Below are 19,333 nucleotides of genomic sequence, written 5' to 3'. Positions count from 1 at the left end.
TAAGACCCCTTTGTATGTCCAGTACCAAAAACACAGTAGTTTACTTGCAACAAAATAATTTAAAAGTCCTCATCTGCTCTTTTGCCCTGACTTGTAGCTTTTCCCATGGGATGGTGATTCTGAAGTAATCAGCTTGGATAAAAACAGGTTTTTCAGTGTCAATCCAAGCACTTTTAACAACAGTGTGGGAGTCCCTGGACTAGTGTTCGACCTGGTGTCACCTGTGCTGCTTCTGAGGCACCTGCAGGAGGAAGCCCAAAAGGCACACTGTTGCCAGTGGGCTTAATTTGTCCTGCAGGAGTTCACCTCCTACAACAGGAAACTCTTAGAAATCAGCAAATCCCATTAGATTTGGACCACCTCATCTGGAGTTACCTTGGAGACAAAGGTTAAATAACACAGTTCTAAGCAGTGCTGCAGAGCAGGATCACAGGAACACACTTAAAACAGCTTTTTGCTTGTTAGAGTTGAATTAGCACTGCTGATCCCTACTCCCCTGTGGGAACAATGTGTCCTGCATTTCTGGACAGGAGCTGGAACACAGCCACTGCCCACAGAGGGCAGGCTGATGGGCAGCAAGTCCAGTGCTTCTGTAGCACAGCACAGGATCCCAGCAAAGAGCTCAGGGGTGGGAGATGTCCCTTACACAAAGAAACCATGTTTGTGCCCAGATACAAATTATCCCAGAACTGCCCATGGGCTGATCGTAGCGAAACAGAGGTGATAATGCATGGGATTGTGCTGGAGGAAAGCTGCTTCCCTCCCTGCAGCCCCCTGTGGCTGTGGGGGGCTGTTCTCACTCCCTGGACACCTCCTGGAATACCTTACCCCCTGGAAACTTCCATACTAAACACCTACCCAGGAGCCAGCTAAAGGGCAGGTAGAAAAGACCCCAGGGTATTTCTGTGGCTCTGTGGAGCAGCAGCTGAAGCTGGGTTTTGGCAGCCCAGGGCAGCAGCTCGCCCTGCTGCAGCCACCCCAGGCACAGGGCTCAGCCTCCTGTACCCCTGGGCACTGCGCTGCCTGAACAGCATTCCTTAGGCAGGCCAAAAACCTAACATTGGGGCAAGGGGGGAGAAAACACAAACAAACTCAGACATTGCTCTCCACTGTAAATTTGTTTTTTTATAATTTTTTTTTTTTTTAAATGATGGCTGTTGGAAGTTGCTCAAAGGTTTGGGCTGTCGCAGTCCCGGTGAGATGGCAGTGTACAGATGAGCCCGAGGTGCCATGTGGCTGTAGCATCCGTGGTGTATCCCACCACACCTCTGGTACACAGAGCAACACGGAGTAGCGTGGGGGTGTCTGATCAGTAGCTCTGATTTCGTTTGGTCCTTCGCACTCCTTCACTCATCATGAGACGTTAGCACATTTTGTCACTACAGTTCAAAGTTTCGCATCTATGAGCTTCTCGCTTACTTTGTAATATGTTGGTAATAGTTTATGTTCAAACACAATAAACAGCTTGGCTATGGAAATCAGTTATGGAGGACAAAATACAGTTTGAGACCACACGTTAATGCAGTCCTAGTGGGCTTCACCAGACGAATCTATGTGTCTATCCTGCTTCACCAGAGCAATATTTGAGCACTAATTAGCAATCCGGAATGCTAACGATCTCTCTGCTGCTTTGTTCCTCATTGTAATTAGGAATACTTTTAGCGTGTTTGTTGTCCCTGGGGGTTTTTTTCAGAGCTGACATTACAAAGCTCTACTTTTTCTATACTAAGTGGACATTCTGTGCATTGCACTTCCATTGCACTCAATAAAATTCAGTTATAGGCAGAGGGTTTAGGTTAATCACCTGTTCCCCATGGTGAGCGGGCAAAGCAAATCCTGTGCTAACATGGATGGCACTTCTGTACAGTGCTGGACTTCACCGTTACACTGCATTGGAAAAGACTTCCACTCTTACTGAACATGGTAAAAATATCAGCATCAACATGAAAATCAGAAGTTTGTGGTTAGGGCACCATGTCCTGAACCACTAACAACTATAAAAGGGACAAGCAGAAGCTACTGTTGTAGGAAGAGATCTGTGGAAAGTTAATAGCTGAAAGCTAGGTATTTTTCTTGCCTTTACCTGATTTTTATGGCTCTTTCATACGTGGTAAACTCATTCTACTGTGTGGCATGCTTCCTATGGTCCTTGCCAAATATTTGCCTGTGAAGAAGTAAGTGAAACAAAGCCTCAAAATCTGAAGGCATACAACGTTTGTAACATCTACAGGGGTTGGATTTAGTTTTATAAACAGGTCTAATTCTTACTGTACCTTGATTATTTCAGCAAAATATAATGAACGACTTCACTCCAAACAAACATTTCCATTCTCCTGAAACCCAACATACAAATTCCACAATCTAGTTACACATGCCACGGAACAACAACTCATCTTTTCCCAGCGTCTTAACGGGAAGAGTGCAGTCTGTCTATACACATTCTCGGTATTTCAGTAACCATTGTTTCCAGGGTTCTTGCTGGCGGCAGATTAACCCAACTTACATGACATTTAAATATTTCTTTCATGATTGGCTCCCAAAACAAAAAAACATGATTGGGGTTTTTTTTAGACCCAATTACTTTGTCTTCAGATTGTCCCAATCTAGGGCTTGATGTTGCCAGGTGTCTGGTTTGGCGCTTCTTGAGCTTCTGCTCCACATTCCGGTACCTCTTGGGGAGTGCTCGGTGGTTCCTTGTGCACTGTGCTGAGTGGCAGCATTGATTACTTATGAATGTACAAAACATCTGACCAGCAGGTATTGGAAAATTGTATCCAGGTAGATCCCTGGATTTTTTAATAAACTAAGATTTTTTAGAATGATTCAGCATCAGAATGTCTTCTGCTTATGACACTGAAATTGTTTTTGTTCATAGATTTCATGATCTTAATTAATTTATGAGACAGCTATTAAAAAAATGGTTCTGTTCAGAGGTGGTTTAGCTACACTGGAGAATGCTGGGTTTAACAGGGAGCACTGGTGCAGGGAACTGAAGGAAGTTTCCCAGATCAGTTGAAACCTGTCTTGAAGACTGGTGCTGGCAGAGTGAGCCGGTGGATGGCACCATGATCGGCAGGTGACCAAAGCAGTACAAAGGAAAGTGGCTCTACACCGCAAGGTTGCCTGCCTGTATTTTTTCCAGTTTTTCTGCTTATTTCCATCCCAGGGTGTCCAAAACTTGTAGGTCACTGAAGTAGTTTTGTTTGGTAGGCTTTTCAATGCATTTTTTTCCTCTTTTTTGTGTGTGTCCATAGTCCTTATCAGCTCAATGAGTTAAAATGTGCAGCAGGCTGTGTCATACCCATTCCTGGACAGGTCTTTTGTAGTACACAACATTTTGCTGCACCTCTTTGTTTTTAAACTGGAAGATTGTGTATACCAGGACAAGGATACACAGAGACAGGATGCAGGGGATGACCACTGCAATAGCATTGACAGTGCTGGGCATGTCATTTATTGTCACCATGATGTCCACGTCGTCATGCGGGAGGCGCCGGTCCTTGCTCCGCTCAACATCCTTCTGGTTACAGCCCATCCAGTCCTTGAGGATCGACCTGGGGTAGCCTGGCTCCACACTCAGCCTCTGGTTATCGAACTTCCAGTACTCCTTCCCTTTGTAAAAGTAGGTGTAAACTAGGAGACAAAACAGAGAGTATTTCTGGTTAATGAGCTTGTGGGAGGACATTAAAGGAGCCTAGCTAACCTGAAGATGGCCACTACCTAAGTCAATAAAACACATATATCCAGAGCATTCCCAAGCCATTGGAAAGTGCAGTTTTGGAGCTGGGATTTAAAGGAGAAGCCATAACCCTGGCTAGTGTGTTCAACATTGCCCATGGAACACCATTCCCCTTGGCCAAACAAGCTGGGAATTAAAAAAGAAAATCCTACTAACTTTAAAGGAAGGGTTCTGCAGTCAGTTACTTTTTACAAAGCATCTGTAAAGATGTGCTCATCATGACCAAGTGGTTAACGACATCTGCAGGGTGCCAGTGTGTGCCTGGGTGTGACAGTGTTTGGAAGAAGGTTTCTGTTCATTCAGTCTGAGGGAGCAAATGCAAAGTAAGATGAGACCTTTTGCCACAGAATCCCGAAGATTTGGCCTGTGTTAAGAAGCAGTGTTGTCCTGCTGCTAATAAAAGGGTGATGCTTTATGTTACACGTTGTTTAAAGCACCTCCCTCTCCCCAGATGACCCATTTTCTAATGACTCTCAAGTTACTAGAAAAAAAGAAAGAGCACAGGAGAAGGGAGCTGTGGTGAAAGTATTGGTCTCCTGCACTGTTCCCCAGCTTGGCTGGATCTCACTGCCATCCTCCAGCCTGATCTAGTCCTCCTCTCACACCACAGCTCCAGATTTGAACACAGCCTCAATGGCACAAGCCCCTTCTGTTGGCTCTTTCCCTAACTGGAGGAGGAGGAAATCTTCACATCAAAGAAAGGAGCCTCTGGAGCTCCAAGCCCCTACTCAGAGCGTAACTTCAAGATTAACTGCTTACATCAGACAGGTTGGAGCCTTTAGCAGAGAGCCAGAGCTCACTATAGGTAAATTAGGCAGAAATGTAAGTTCCAGCATCCCCAGAACCAGGGCCCAGGAAAAGTTGGGTAGGGTCTATTGTGGCAGAGAAAGTTCCATTCCCACAGACCTGGATTGTCGCAATGTGGTTTAGCAGCTAAGGAGGGGTGTGGGTTGGGATGAGGTTTAGGAAGGATCTCGGACTGCTGCTGCTCAAAGCCCAGGTGACTCAAGGACTTCTGAGACTTGATTCCTGGATCGAAAAATACTCAAAACACTCCACATCCAACCGCCCAGCTCCCAAACAGACCAGCTCTTCCCAACCTAACAGCTGTAATGACTGCAGACACATACAGCCTTCCTTGCTGATGAAAGCCCCCTGAGGAGCCTGAGGGATTCCTCTCCACACGGTGATGGGCTTTGGGTATCCCGGGTCCGTTGCTCTCTTGTCCTCGTTGTACCTCCAGTACCTGTCCCCTTTGAAGAAGTAGGTTTTGCCCACAGGCTCCCAGCGCAGTGCCGTGTCGATGCCCTCCCGGGGCAGGCAGCTCCCCAGCTCCACCAGGCTGTGAGGGTAGCCTGGCTCTGCCGTCACCTCCTTAAAAACCCAGTACTTATCTCCTAGAGGTGAGTGGGGACACAAAAAACAAACAGATTGGCCTGTTAGGAGTTGGATCGATATGAACCTAAACCAACCACAGTGAACCACGGCATGTTGAGTGCTTCCAGGCTTAATTGTAATCTGTGAAAAAGCTGCTCCTCCACTTCATTTAGAAACTGGAACCTTATTTCATCTGCTGCTCCTTAGCTCTTGCTTTGGGAGAGCTGTTGAATAGCCCTTTCCCAATTACCTTCTCATGCCAGTCATGATTCTAAGACTTGTCTCATCCAGTCCGCCGTCTTTTGCTCAGGCTGAGGTGTTGACCAGCCCAAGCTTCTCAGAAATTTCTGTTGCCTCTCCCTGAGCCTCTCAAATTTTAGTACAGTTTAGAAAGCTGAGGTACTGAAGCTGCAGACATAAATCAAGAAGCCCAAGTACTGTGGTTTTGTACTGGCCATGCTTTCCAGCCACCCTTCCTTGCTCACAATCTGCTCTCAAGTTACAGGATCCTGTTCAGGCACTGTCACCATACAAGGAGCTAAAAGTGGGCCCCAGCACGAGGTTGGTCATTTTGTCTCTTTAGGAGACAACTGTCCAGAAATGAGGTTTGGGAGTGCCCTGTACCTGGAGAGGCCTCAATGCCCTGACAAACGGTGTTCAAGGAGACAAGCAGGGGACTGACACTCCCTGGGAAATAGGAGCTGTTTCATGTTATCACATGAAAGCCAACTTCCCCTAATTGATATTAACTCTATACAGATATTGTCCTGGCAAGGCCAGCCCACACTGAACTGTATTTTAAAGATCAGTGGCTGCTTGGAGTGCCCCCTTGGAAAAGGGCAAGGGTGCAGCATACCTGTTTTCAACATTTTCATGCCATAAAAGCAGCCTGAGGTGAGGCAGGAGTGGTTGGCTCCTACTGAACTGTACTGTACCTTTGAAGAAAACGAATTTGCCATCAGAGCGCTCATAGGCTGCGTCGATCTTTGCAGGGAGGCCCTTCCAGAACTGCTCAATCTGCATGGGATACCCCTCCTGCACCCGATTGTTGCGCAGACGCCAGAACCAGCGATCCTGAGGAAACCAGAAGCCTCTTGAGACTGAGTACTTTTGTTCTTGCGGTCAGACCTGGCTGGGTCCAGCATCCACCACTGCTAATCCTTGCCTAGGCCTCACAACCATTACAGACACAAGTCCTGCTTCAGGTGACAGCTCCAACCCAGCCCAGCACTGTCTCCAGTGTGGGAAGTGCTGAGGGGGGAAGATGGCAGCCCAAAAGGGGAGATGTTGATTGATGGTGCTGTGAAAAAGGGTGGAAAGAAGGAGAGCAAAAAGGAGCAGGGGGGAAGCAAGCCCACAGCTGTAAGCATTGTGACCTCTCCATGTATTGTCACTGAGGTGTCACGCTTGTCCTGGTTCAGTTGAAGCTCAGCTCTCGGAGCCCAGGAGAGCCAGACAGCCTGAACATCACCTGGTGACTGTGCGAAACACACAAGGTTTAAAGGCACAAAGGAGTTATGAAATATCCGTTTAGATATTTGGTCATTAGTTAAAGCTGCAGTGGATGCTCAGGGATGAGCATGAGCAGGACAGAACCTTTGAGACTTCTCCCAGACACCATCCCAACCTTCAACTAGTTCAATTTCAGGAATCTTCTGAAATTGATGTGATTTGTCCATTTAATAACCTTCAATATGCCCCTTTCCACACTTCACACCCATTGGGCAGAGTGAAAGCTACTGGTATTTTGGGAATGGGATCGTGGATGTCCATATTCAAGGTACTCGAATGGGTTATTGAGCAAAGGGCTGTAGTTGACAAGAAAGGTTGACTCAAACTCCCCTAGGCTGAGTGTTCCCAAAGCCCCAGTTCCATGCATGTCACCTCTGAGACAATGAGGCTTGCTCCCAGAGAAGCTGTGGCTGCCCCATCCCTGAAAGTCTTTTGGACCAGCTTGGATGGGGTTTGGTCTAGTGGAAGGTGTCCCTGTCCATGGCATGGGGTGGAACAAGGTGGTCTTTAAGGTCCCTCCCAACCCAACCCAACCCACTCTAGGATTCTATGGTTACCCATGGTACTGGTACTGCTTCCTGGCTTTACAGGAGGCTCCTCTGAGGCTTGGTGGCATCTGAATTCTCTGCCAATGCACCCAGTTCACATTTTGGAGCATAGAACGCCTGGGCATTTTGTAAATCCCATCAGACACTATTTCCAAATATTACAGAGCCAATTTGCTCACACTTCTTTTCAATATTGCTCAGTCATCACCCTCAGAGAAACAGAGTTATTTTCACAGACATTTCAAATCTCTCTACCAAATACTTCTATTAACCTTTTCAGCAATAAAATGAAGGGAAGTCTCATGGGTAAGTGGGAATTCTTAGTACCTTGAAAACAAACATTTCTCCTCTAAACAGAGCCACAGTGTTAAAGTTGCCATCACAGATGTTCGGTTTGGAGCCAGGAAGAGCTGGCCTATCACCCAGAGGAGGACTGGGAGGTCGTGGCTGTCTCTCGTGTTTTCTTTCCGAAGTGGAGTGAATTCTGCGAACAGGAAGAGTTGGTAAAGGCCTGGTTGGCTCCAGGGGCTCTATAGGAGGACCTAGAAGTGAAAAGGAATATATTTAGCAAAGTGGACAAGATTGTTTCTGTAAACTTTAAAAGGTTCCAGGCTGCATGGACAGTACTGCCAGAGATTTTTGTACTCCTGATGCACAGCTCATTCCCTAGAAATGGGGTGCAGAACAAGATGCATCCACAAATGCAAACTATTCCAAAACTGACAAGTGATAAGAACTGAAGAAGAGACAGAATGTTTTTGTAGGTCTTCCCAGGGAGGCTGGAACTAAAAGGCAGGAGGAGCCACGCCAGTCAGGTTCCCAACTGAAATGAAAGGTAGTAACACTTGAATAGAAATGTTTAGTAGACCTTACAAAAAGGCAGCAAAACCCCTTGGAAACTAAAGCAAAACCAGAAAAAAAAAAGAAGTCAGGGTATGAGAACCAATGTTACATTGTAAGGGGAACTGCAGGGAGTACTTTATTAAACATCAGTGACCAATCTGTGCTTTCCCTGGCATACAGCTATGACCTTAAGGGACTTTATCCCACTCAAGTGATGCCCTCCCAGCACACCTCTCCCTTTCAATCCTTCCCCAATTCAGGGATCTGACAAGGGCAGGGAGATGTACAGAGAAATAAAAATACAAGTGAGTTAGACTGGAGCAGAGATCTTAAACTGCCTTTTGCCATAGGATGTTTTCATTGACTGTTAGTGGCAAATCTGGGCCAAATCTCACTCAGAGAGTCACATTTCTTGTGACTCTGCTTCTCAGAGTTAATATGGCAATAATCAGAAGGGATTTTGGTGGGCTTCAGATGTGAAGATGGTTTATTTACAGGGATTATGGTTTCAATTTCATTCTGAGCCTGTAGGATAAGCCCCCACCTGTGGGCAGAATGGAGGCTGCTGTCACGGGTGCTGTTTCAGTGTCACGGTTTGGGGCCAAGGCGCTGCACCCCAGCTGGAGGTGAACACTGGCCCTGGGCAAGGCTCATCATCACAGCCTGGAAGAGTCACCCCGAGCTGGGGACTTGCCCGTAGCCAGGGAAGGGATTTATCAGGAACGATTGAGGTACCCATGGAGGCTCACATCTGTGTGACTAGAAGAGGGTTTTTGCAGATAAACATTTTGAACTGTGCAATCTGAAATAATGGTTTGGTGCCTGAGTCCGCATTGCAGTTTTACTCTTAAATGTTCCGTTTTCAAAGGGTTCCTAAAATGGATGAGTGCTTAACATGTCCTGGAAGGGTGACCAGATTAGGAATATCCTCACAGCTAATGACAAAGAAGTCATCAGAGAAAGTCACCTCAATAATGGTTAATAAGGATGTAACAGTAAGAATCTCGTGTGCAAGTTTCATAGATATGATGTTCAGAAAGTACCACTTGAATGGTAAAGTCCAACTTCCTGCAGTCCCAGGCCAGAAACCTCCACCAGCAAGTCCTGCAATGAGCAGTGTTTCCATGGCAGATACAGATTTCAAGCATACAAAATCTTCTATAATGCATAGAAAACTGCTCTGATTAAGCCCTGTCACAGCTGAAGTCTGCCTTATGGACTGCCTGAGTTTGTGCAGCTTTAAATTCAGTGTTTTCTTTCTTATGTCTAGCGTCTCAAAATTTAATCATTTAAAGATCTTGATGAGAATGCTTTTAAAATTCTCCTTAATGAACGAAACAGAGCAGTTCCTTTGGTGTATTGTTGCAACGGCTTTTGGTTTTAAGATCTTGAGACTTACACCTCTTTCCTACAGCTTTTCAAACGGATAACTGTATTTCTTCAAGGCAACTGGTCTTCATAACGTGATACTTTGTGCCACATGCAGTTATAACTAACTATTTTTATTTACTTTATTCCAGAGCTTTAATGAAAAACTTACAGAAATACTTTATGATGAGTTTCTGATGATTATTACCCTTGGAAAGCTGTCTACATGAAACAGATACAAATAGTATACTGACACTGTGTATTTCTCATCCCCTCCAATCTTATGGGGTAGTGCCCAGTATTTTAGCTGACCATAAAATTTCCAATACTGCTACTACTAGAGACCTGTGGATTTTCCCCAAATGGAATGAAGCTGAAGTCTCCAGACAGTGCCTGTGACTGGAGCAGCAGGGCTGGACCAGGCAGGCTGGGCACATCCACAGCAGTGCTACAGGGCAGCTCAGGAGGTGCTTCTGGAGACATGCCCAATCCTCTGCAGTTGTTGCGCTTTTAGTCACACTTCAGTCCATTAAATACACCCTTTTTGGACCTAACTTGAAGATGCATTTCTGGAGTGCATCCAGGATGCTGCAGCTGCAAACAGGCACCACAGGGCACGGCAAGAGCTGACCCACAAAACCACCTCTTTCCTCAGAATATATACAATGTGGGTGTCTCACCATCCCTGAATGCAGCTGGATCTCCACATGTGCTGCTGCTGTTCCAGCTGGCAGCCACTGACGCCACACGACCTTCCTGTGGTGTGAAGCAAAAGCACCTCCACAAGGGCAGCAGGCCAGCTGGATGTCTGGCACAGGTTGGAAAAGCTCCTGGAGGCAGGGCTCGATACAGTGGGACATGCACAGGAAGGGCTGGGGCTTGGGAAAGAGGCCCCAGACAGACCCTGCACAAGGACAACAGGGTTCTGGTTTGTTCACATGCAAGTGCTCAGCTCCTGCCTGTGACAACTGCAGGAGCAGGCAGTTCACAACCAGATCTGGATGTCAAAAATGGCACTTGGTGCCAATAAGAGAACTCAAGCAAATGAAGTCTGAAACCCAACAATTCAGATGCTTAGTGAAGATGAAAATGCTTGCATTGGGAAAAAGAAGTCTACTGGGACCTAAGCAAGGGGACAATAATCTGTGATTTACTGAGAACTGCAGACACTCATTAAACAGCAGCATGACCCCTTCCCTCCTGTGCTGCCTTCTCCATGGCTTTGAGTGGATGTGGCTGGTAAGTAACACTGGAAAATCTCTAATACCTGTCTTACCTGATACGATTCCCCTGTCAACAGCCTGGCACAAGGGTAAGCTATAGCCCATTGCCACAGAAACACAACGGAGGTGTAGTTTGCTGTACCCCCCACTTTGCAAGGGGCAAATTCTGCCATGCACTGACCAAACCAGACATGACCACGAGCAGTAAGATGAGGACATGATGTTAATTCCTTCTCCCTCTCTTTTAACAGAAAAAAGGGTGAGGCAGGAGTAGAACCTAAACAAATAAAAGATGAAAGTGTCTGACAAAGACCCATTGGATGCAGAGAATCTGACACACAGAGAACCTCACCATAAGGTACAGAATAGGGACTGTAGCGTTATGCTTACAGGATGGAAATTTAACACCTCCATGACTGGAGTCACTAATTCACTGTCTCTGCACAAGTGAGGACCACTCATGCACCCAGTCACAGCCTGCCCTGCCCGGTACAGGCAGCCCTGTACAGCTCCCCTGTTCACCTTCAGTGCCCATGGCCTGTCACAGTCATCCATGGAGAAGAGGAAAGTTCAAACAACACCTTCAATCCAGGGCACCAATGTAAAAGTTTTAATTAGCCCTAAAACACCACTGAAGCAGCCCACATAGAACTGGCATGGCAGAGGCAGTTGTACACACCATGGTCAAGGTGGTGCCAAGCAGACAGGATTCAGATTAACCATGGCCAAACCAGAGCTGGCCATGGCCAAACCAGCCCTGGCAAGGCTCCCACACATGCTGCAGGTGGTCTGCAACCTACTTGGATGCAGACTTTGTAATTTCACTTCTAATATTCCTCTTATTGTCTTTCCCTGCTAGCCACAGAGGTTTCCTTGCTACCTTTCACTCATTTTTTTGTTTTTATAACCCAGGCCTTCTAATTTATTCTGATTGAAGGTCTGTCTCCTCCCATACTTACACAGACTGCCTTTTCATTTTTCGTTGCTGCCTCCACTTAGTCCCCGAGTGTGGCATAAGGTGGGAGGTGATCCTACAGCTGTGCACATCCAAAGAGCAGAGGAACACACTGAAAACATGGAAATCCTCAGGTCCAAGTGCTACTCAGGCAGAATTTGGCATACAGATATAGGGATGGGAAGCAGAAGCAAGCCTGTCCATTGGTGGAGAAAGATGCTCCCTTATAAGACCTAAGGCACTGCAGAGTCCAACCTGGCACAAAAGGAGGATGAGCATACCCCATTCATTAGGAAAGCTCACCAGTCATTCATATTTCCAGACTCCCATCACAGTAACCTGCCTCCAAAACAGCTCAAGGTAGGATGGAACAGGTTTACCAGCAGCAGAGAAGAGTGTGTGAGTCACTTAAGAGGTGCTGGCACTGTCTTATTTAATACTGAGACTGATCACATCCACCAGTGTGACCCGGCAACAGCACACACAAACCACATCCTCTGCCACTACACTTCCAAGCAACTTCAGAAAATCAGACAAGGGAAAAATATCTAAATAGAAAAATCTAAGTGAGAGAGGTTATTGCATGGGTCTGCAAACAGGCCTGAACACAGTCACCTAGTTATTATGTGTGATTCCAGCACCAGAGCCAAGTCCACCCATGGGACTGATCCTGCAGCCACTTCCACAGGGGAAGCAGGTAAGAAATTTCCTGGAGCTGGAAACTCTACATTCTGGAGGAAAGCAGCTTGCTGGGACTTTACAGACTGTGTGGAGAAGAAGAGTTTATTCCTGTCTATCAGAAGCAAGGCAAAGAATGTCAGAAAGCTTTTGGGTCACAGCAGATCACCTTTAGATTGTGACTTCCACCACTGGCACTTAGCCTCCTCCCTTCATGTTTCCTCTGTCGAAGACCATCTGAATATCAAGGTGACCTGTGAAGATAACACAGAGAGAGGAGGCATTTAGGAGCCACTGTGTCGATAGTTGAGGACAAAATTTAATTGTACTGTCCTCCGGGCTATTGACAGAGTGTTCCCTCAACTGCACAACACCTGCCTGGAGGCTCAGCACCTTCCTGGCTCAGCCTGTCCTAGGCAGCGGCTTCCAGAGTCTGCCAGCACAGAGAAGGCTTTGGGTCAGCTCAGGAGAGAGAACCATCCACTTGCAAACAAAGGCCTGTCCTTATCTTCTTAATATTCACTCCAAGAAGAAAATTATCCTCCAGACTACAGCTATGGTTTGAATAACTCACAGGAGGGTTTTGGTATGAAAGAGCTGAGCTGCCAGCATGTTTCTGCAGCACTGTACCAGCTGTCGAGGTACACAGGCAAGGCTCCTCAGCCTTCTTCCAATTAAAGCTTATGATCCAAGGGAGCCAGGGAGAGCATGAGAAAGCCACCTGGCTGCTCTGCAGGCTCCAGGGCAGTGCAGAGAGACTCCTGTTCACATTACATGACACAGCTGCCAACAGTTTATCTCAGGGGCTAAAAATTGTCCACAAAACTCCAAGTGCAAGAAGGACTCCTTTCCCTCACTCACTTGACAAATTCACCCACAGAGCACTTTGCACTTCTGGGCTCAGCCTTCAGAGCTAAAGGGCTAAAGTGAGTTAAGATATCCCACTTAGCCTGGATCCTTGCCACAGTGCAGAACAAGCTCCAGCACCCACAGAACAATGGTCTGACAGTCAAGGCCCCTGTGATCATCACTGGGTGTCAGGAAGAGTTTCTCGAGCCCTTCTCACACAGACATTCTCCTCTGAATGGCAACTGCCCCCCAGGCGACAGAGCATTCACCTGGGAGACAAGTGTCCACAGCAGACATCATTCCCAGAGAGGAATACTCTCCTGGGCTCTGGAATGAGGTGATTCATCTTGCACTCGAGTTCTCTGCTTTGGGTGCCAGAAAACTGGGTCAAAAATTCCTAGGCTTAGGCAGGCAAATGATGAGAGGTTTGGGCTCTGCAAGATGCTCCAGCTTCCTTCTGGAAAAACTTTCAGAAGCCTGACATCTGCTCCATGGCAAAACAGAACATTTTTCTACACTCAGAAGAATCTGTAGGATGAGGAAAGTATTTTCTGCCCAGTCATGAAACACACCAGTGTTTTTCCATTAGCTGAGAAAGCTCCCAAAAGAAATGGGCTCCCTCTCAGCCTCCCCTTTGGCAGAGTCCTCCAGGTGTCAGGTGGAACCCAAGGACAGCACTGGGAACCAGGCAGGTAGTCCCTGTGTTTCAGAGGAGTGGGAATGAAGACCTGGCATATGGCAGGCGAGGCTCTACATCTGAGGTGGAGTCTGGTGTTTCCTGCTGAAAGCGTCTGTGGACAGAAGGAAATGTGCAAATGAAATGATGCGACATAGACAGAGTGTCTGATATCTCTTTAACATGCCAGAGATGTGGCACCAGGGCACATCCCTCCAGATTCCTGATTGCCAAGCGTTTTCCTTCCCTTCTCCTCCTATGAGCACCGTACCATGGGGCACAGATCCACAAGTCCCATATCTCACAACTTCTACAGATGAGGTCTTGGATGTTACTCTATTTCCTCCCCATGTCCAAGAGGACATTTTTAGAGAACATTTCCAAGTCCCACGTGACAGCAAAGCATGCTCTGATGGTCCCACTCACAGTGCAGTGTCACCACATGGTAATTTTCCACCACGTCTTTCTGCTGTTTCCTCACAAGCCATCTCACACATGGATGTAGTTTACAAGTGACTTGGGAAGGTCTGTAGCTTACAAGAATCTCTGTGGCTGCCACTGAGAAAAGGGGAGGAGGGAGGTTATGGAACCAGTGCATGCTGCACTGAAGGAGTGAGGCCAGCAGAAGGTCCTGGTTTCTCATGGACACTGTGTCCTGTTGTTGTCCCTGCTCCTGGATGTCAGAGCTGGTGTTGTCCAGTTCCTCAGCCAGGGGCTGGAGTGGTTTTCATGCCCATTCTGGACCTCAGCCCTCAGGAGTGCAGCACCTGCACTGACTGGGATCTCTTCTCTTGAACTGCATGGAAGATGTGTGAGGCTGAGACTTCCTCAGTGAGATTTGGGATGACCCAGATCTTTGAGGCTGTCTCCAGGGTTAATGATCTGGTCCGCCTTTGAGTGATTAGGAGACCTCCCCTTTGTGACCCTAGGCTTTGAAAGGCCCTTGAAGGTAAGGGTTAACCAGCCACGTGGACAGGAGTATTCCCTGTACATCATGTGAAGCCCTCTCCTCCACAGACACTGTCACAAGAGTCACTCCCCATGAGAGGCTGCTTCATCACCCACTGCAAGCCAGCACGGAGAGCAAGATGTGAAGAATCATGGAATTACAGAATCATTGAGGTTGGAAAAGCCCTCTGAGATTATCAAGTCCAGCCCTTAACCCAGCACTGCCGAGGCTACCACTAAACCACGCCACCAAGTGCCACATCCACACATTTTTTGAACACCACCAGGGATGGTGGCTCCACCACTGTCCTGGGAAGTTGTCCCAATGCCTGACCACATTCTTAGTGAAGAAATTTTCCCTAATATCCAGCCTAAAACTCCCCTGACACAACTTGAGGCTGTTTCCTTTTGTGCTGTCACTTGTTACCTGGGAGAACCCTGAGCCCCACCCGTCTGCACCCTTCTGTCAGGACAGGGTGACCAGTGCTGCAGAGTGACCAATTCAGGCTCTGGGACACAGCCACAGCTGAGTATCTCCCCTCTCTCCACCTGCAGTATAGCTCCCTGCAGCTCTGGCTTCAACACTTGCAAAATTAAGAGGCAGCTCAACAGGATATGCAGGGGACCTGCAAATTGGTATCACTTCCAGTTTAATTCCTTCCATGTCACTTGTGACACAGGCACATAAATACAAAGGAAGATATCCTTCTGAGAAATACACATAGAGCCCTGCTATTTCCTTGTTTTGTCAAGGAAAGGAAGCAGCTCTCAGGACATGGGAATATTGCTGACTTGTGTTACAGCTTTGTCACACAGAGAGCTGCTGGCCTTGCCCTCAGTAGCTCAAAATGGAAGTAACATTTTAAACATTGACCTTATACTAATCAGCATGAGGCATAAACAAGAGTTCACATCATCTACTATCTCTCTGGGTGAGTTTTGAAATAAATTCAGCAGAGAATAAATTAAAAATTCAGAAATCATTATATGACAGATCTGGATGTGTTTCTTTACTAATGGATGAACACAGATACAATATAAACCACAATTGAAATGCATCATTCTCAAAAGGAGACAAAATGGATCTCAGCTTTAGTACAGCTTCTGTTCTTTGTTCTAGCAACTTCAGTGGAATGAAAAATTTGAAGTTTTGATTGTAACTATTTTTTTAAAAGGACACTGCAGGCAAAACAGTGGTTCTGTGTCTGACTTGGCAGAGTAGGTTACTAAATAACACATATTGAGCACATGCTGCTACACTGTAGAGAACGTCAAAGCAGCAAGAAAGAAGGAGATTGTGGTTTTTGGAGAGGTTCTCTAGTAGATGGGCTTTTGGCATTCCCAAGGAACAACAAAGCAGAGTGGCACTGACGAAATAAAATACATTAGTTGAATGTTCTTGCTAAAGCTACAAGAAGGATATTTTAGCAGGCCCTTCTCAGTTTTAAGATGAGATTAAGGGTTCTGTTCTTTCACCATTAGCTCCAGGGAGAAACATCACCTGTATTTTCCATAATTTCTTCGTGAACCATAAGCATAAAACCTAATTTTAAATTCAACTTTGTTTTTTGGACTGTAACTCTGTACCAAGGGCTGAAATCTCTTCCTGGGGAAGAAATGCTCCTGCTGCAGAATCTGCTCCTTCTTCTCCCTACTGGATGAGTTATCTCTACAACCCCTAACACCATCCCCAGCCCACTCCAGCTCAAAGGCCTCAGAGCCCCATTCTGGGGAGCGCTGGTCCCAGCTCAGCCCCTGCTGATCTTGGCTTGAATCCCAAAAGTGAAGCAGGAAGGCTTCAGTTCCTTATCTGCTCCCTTTCCAAAAACATGTGTGAAAGCAGAGAAACCAGTCATTTTTTTCTTGATTGTACTTCCACTGCCTACAATAAATTATGGGTTTTTTCTTTCTTCTTAATCAAAGTTCATAGGAACTAAAACAACATTTCAAAACAGAAACAGCATAATGGCACTTTGGCAGCTTTCAAAAATTGACACTTAGATCTATTACTTAATGAAAGTTTAACACTGACTACCCCAGCATTTTATTTCAAAACCCTCCAGAGTCTCTGCTATCCTGAGCACCAGAACATGAACTACGTTAACATATTTATAATTAAATGATACCACAGGACAATTAACTTCACTCCAGTAATGATCAATAAGGAGATGCACCAATGAGACAAGATAGCTCCCTTGGGTGTACTTTAAGCCATCTTATTTTACATGTTGGACCTTATTTGGATATTTGCCTCACACTGAGGCTGGACTGCACTCTACAAATGCCTGGTTTTTCCTCACAAGTCAGAGAAATTAGTCCAGAAAGACTTTTCCAGGCATCTGCACTTAAACAAATGAATCTCAATCCAATCACAGAAAACAAACACCGTATCTGACTCAAACAGTTGAGATGCAGTTTAGACCTCTGAAGTCTTGCTACACTGCTTTGGAATCTTACAGGTCTTGGCACACATTGTATTAGCAGCAACTTCAAATTCACTGGCAGATCACTGATGCAAACATTGACTAGTGTCAGGCCTGCCACCAATCCCTGCAGCAAGTCCTGAGAAATACCAGCTTTCCCACTGACAATCACCTTACAAGTATTTTTTCACCTTTAATTCATATAATATCTGCTCTTCTCTTCTGGGAGCTAATATTTGACTTTAGCTGCACAGTTACATAGCAAAACTTCTCTGTGCTGCATTTATTAAGTAACCTCTCTGTCAAACTTGTACTTTCCACAAAGAATGAAATCAGGGATGTTTGACAAAACCTGTTTTCCACAGTTTGCCACAGACTGTGGCCATTAGTCTCAGACTCCCCTTGAGCTCCTAAAACCTGGATTTCTCTTTGCTCTCAGAGTCTCCTTCAGCCAACAATTCTGTGAGTTCCTGTCCTCACATCCTGGTATCCAGGATCCCATCACATGGCACCACATCATCTGCAGTCCCTTGTTTTTTTCCTATAATCTCTCTGCCCCTTTTCTATTTTCCTATTTGCCCAATATCTTTGTGGGACATGCTGTACAACATGCTCAGCTGGAGATTAAAAGAAGCAAAGTGTTCCCTAAGCAAATCCAAACTTTCTTTCCCTTATCTTATATATAATGAGGAAAAAAAAAAAGAATGCATAAATACTTTTTACCTTTCCTTGATGTTCCAAGCTCTTTGCATTCTTTTCCTTTATTTGCACTGGTTGTTCCGAATGGACAAGCCTGGGGTATACAGCAAAGCCTGTTTTTCCCTTTGCAGTACTCCTCGATTTGGGGGCACAGCAATGGGATCACAGAGGTTTGGTTATCCTGACTTGTGCAGTCATCTGGTACTTAGTCCTGGATCAAGAGCTTTAAATAGTTCCTCACTCGGCTCTGGCAGGAAATGCAGCCCACCACCTGCAGACATGTCGGGGCTAATTGCAAAATACACCCTAGGCTCAAACTTGGTGTAAGTAAAGAAGTAGGGAGGGTTGCTCACCATAGATTTTCTGAATTCCCTGGAGGTCATCCTGGGGCAGTTTGAAGTTGTGTGTTTCCATGTACTGGTAGAAAGGAGCCATGATAGCACTGGGATCATTGGAGTGTTCCAGACCCAGTGCGTGCCCCAGCTCATGGACTGCGACCAGGAAGAGATCGTTCCCTGTGGGAGGAACACACAGCCAGGTCAGCACACAGCCACGGCCTCAGGCCATCCCAAGCCCCTCTCACCCATAAAGCCAGAAGCAAATGTTTTGCTCTCCTACTGCACAGCAGGCCACAGTGCCAGAGTCGGCTCCTGGAGATGGTTTTAGTCCCAAAAGTCTGCACAGCCTTTAGCCATTGTCACAAAATGGGCCAGAGGCTGCCAGCCCCAGAGCAGGTAAAACAGGCAGTGCCTGGAGTGAAAGGATACTTACTATAGACTCTTTTGTAGAGAATTTACAGAAAATGACCAACAAAATGGTCACTGTGATACCACTGGCTCCTTATCTAAATGCTGTCAGGAGAGGTGAGAGCACAGCCTGTCTGCTAATCATTGGTGGGGCGAGTGCTTTGTGCTCCCTCGGGGTCCTCTGGTGCCATGCTCTGATCTGCCCTGGACCAACAAATCACAGAGGAGGTCTGCAGGCACCTGGCAAGGCAGGAGGATGGACAGAGAAGACCAGGATAATACCCACTGTCCCAGGTGGGCAGCCCCATCTCCTCCAGCATGGGCTCCTCAATGTGCTTTACTCTTCTGAACCCCTGGCACTGCCATGTGTGCAGGAGCTGAGCACAGGTAGCTCCATCCTGCCCCACTCCCTCACAGGGAAAGAGTTGGGTTGGATCCCAGTGGTGGAAGACAGAAGGAAGAAAGAGAAAAGAAGGGTCAGGACCTGACAGAAAGAAGAAAGGATGAGGAGCCCTGTCTGGTGCAGAAGCTAGGAGCAGTGCAAAGTGGGGGTACCTTCAACTCTACAAGCACACATTCCTCTTCAGTCCCATGGGCCTGGGACCCTCATCTCTTTGATCTAGTGTGGTCCCTGGATATCCTACCCCATAAGGGCACTGGAAAGTGACCCAGGCAATGCTGTGTAGGGATGAAGACACAGCCAGCAAGAACTGATGTAAGGGTCTCCTCGCGGCAGTAAAATGTCTGAG

At 46.6% G+C, this 19,333-nt stretch overlaps 1 protein-coding gene across 1 annotated transcript in view; it reads right to left on the bottom strand.

Annotated features, from left to right (window-relative positions):
- Positions 1-1,105: 1,105 nt before the first annotated feature.
- The window catches only part of MMP24 (matrix metallopeptidase 24), a 44,446-nt gene continuing 26,218 nt past the window's right edge, over positions 1,106-19,333 (bottom strand). Inside the window, exons 5-9 of the mRNA XM_014886227.2 lie at positions 18,192-18,353; positions 7,504-7,718; positions 6,052-6,190; positions 4,870-5,136; positions 1,106-3,633 (exon numbers count right to left, since the gene is read on the bottom strand). Of these exons, the coding sequence (XP_014741713.2) occupies positions 3,296-3,633; positions 4,870-5,136; positions 6,052-6,190; positions 7,504-7,718; positions 18,192-18,353 (1,121 nt within the window). The 3' untranslated portion in view covers positions 1,106-3,295. The remainder of the gene's footprint in view (positions 3,634-4,869; positions 5,137-6,051; positions 6,191-7,503; positions 7,719-18,191; positions 18,354-19,333) is intronic.

The sequence above is a fragment of the Sturnus vulgaris genome, chromosome 17, assembly GCF_052056855.1.
Source record: "Sturnus vulgaris isolate bStuVul1 chromosome 17, bStuVul1.hap1, whole genome shotgun sequence".
In the NCBI taxonomy this organism is placed as follows: domain Eukaryota; kingdom Metazoa; phylum Chordata; class Aves; order Passeriformes; family Sturnidae; genus Sturnus; species Sturnus vulgaris.
Note: the sequence above shows the minus strand (reverse complement) of the source record. Positions and strands in the feature narration are given on the sequence as shown.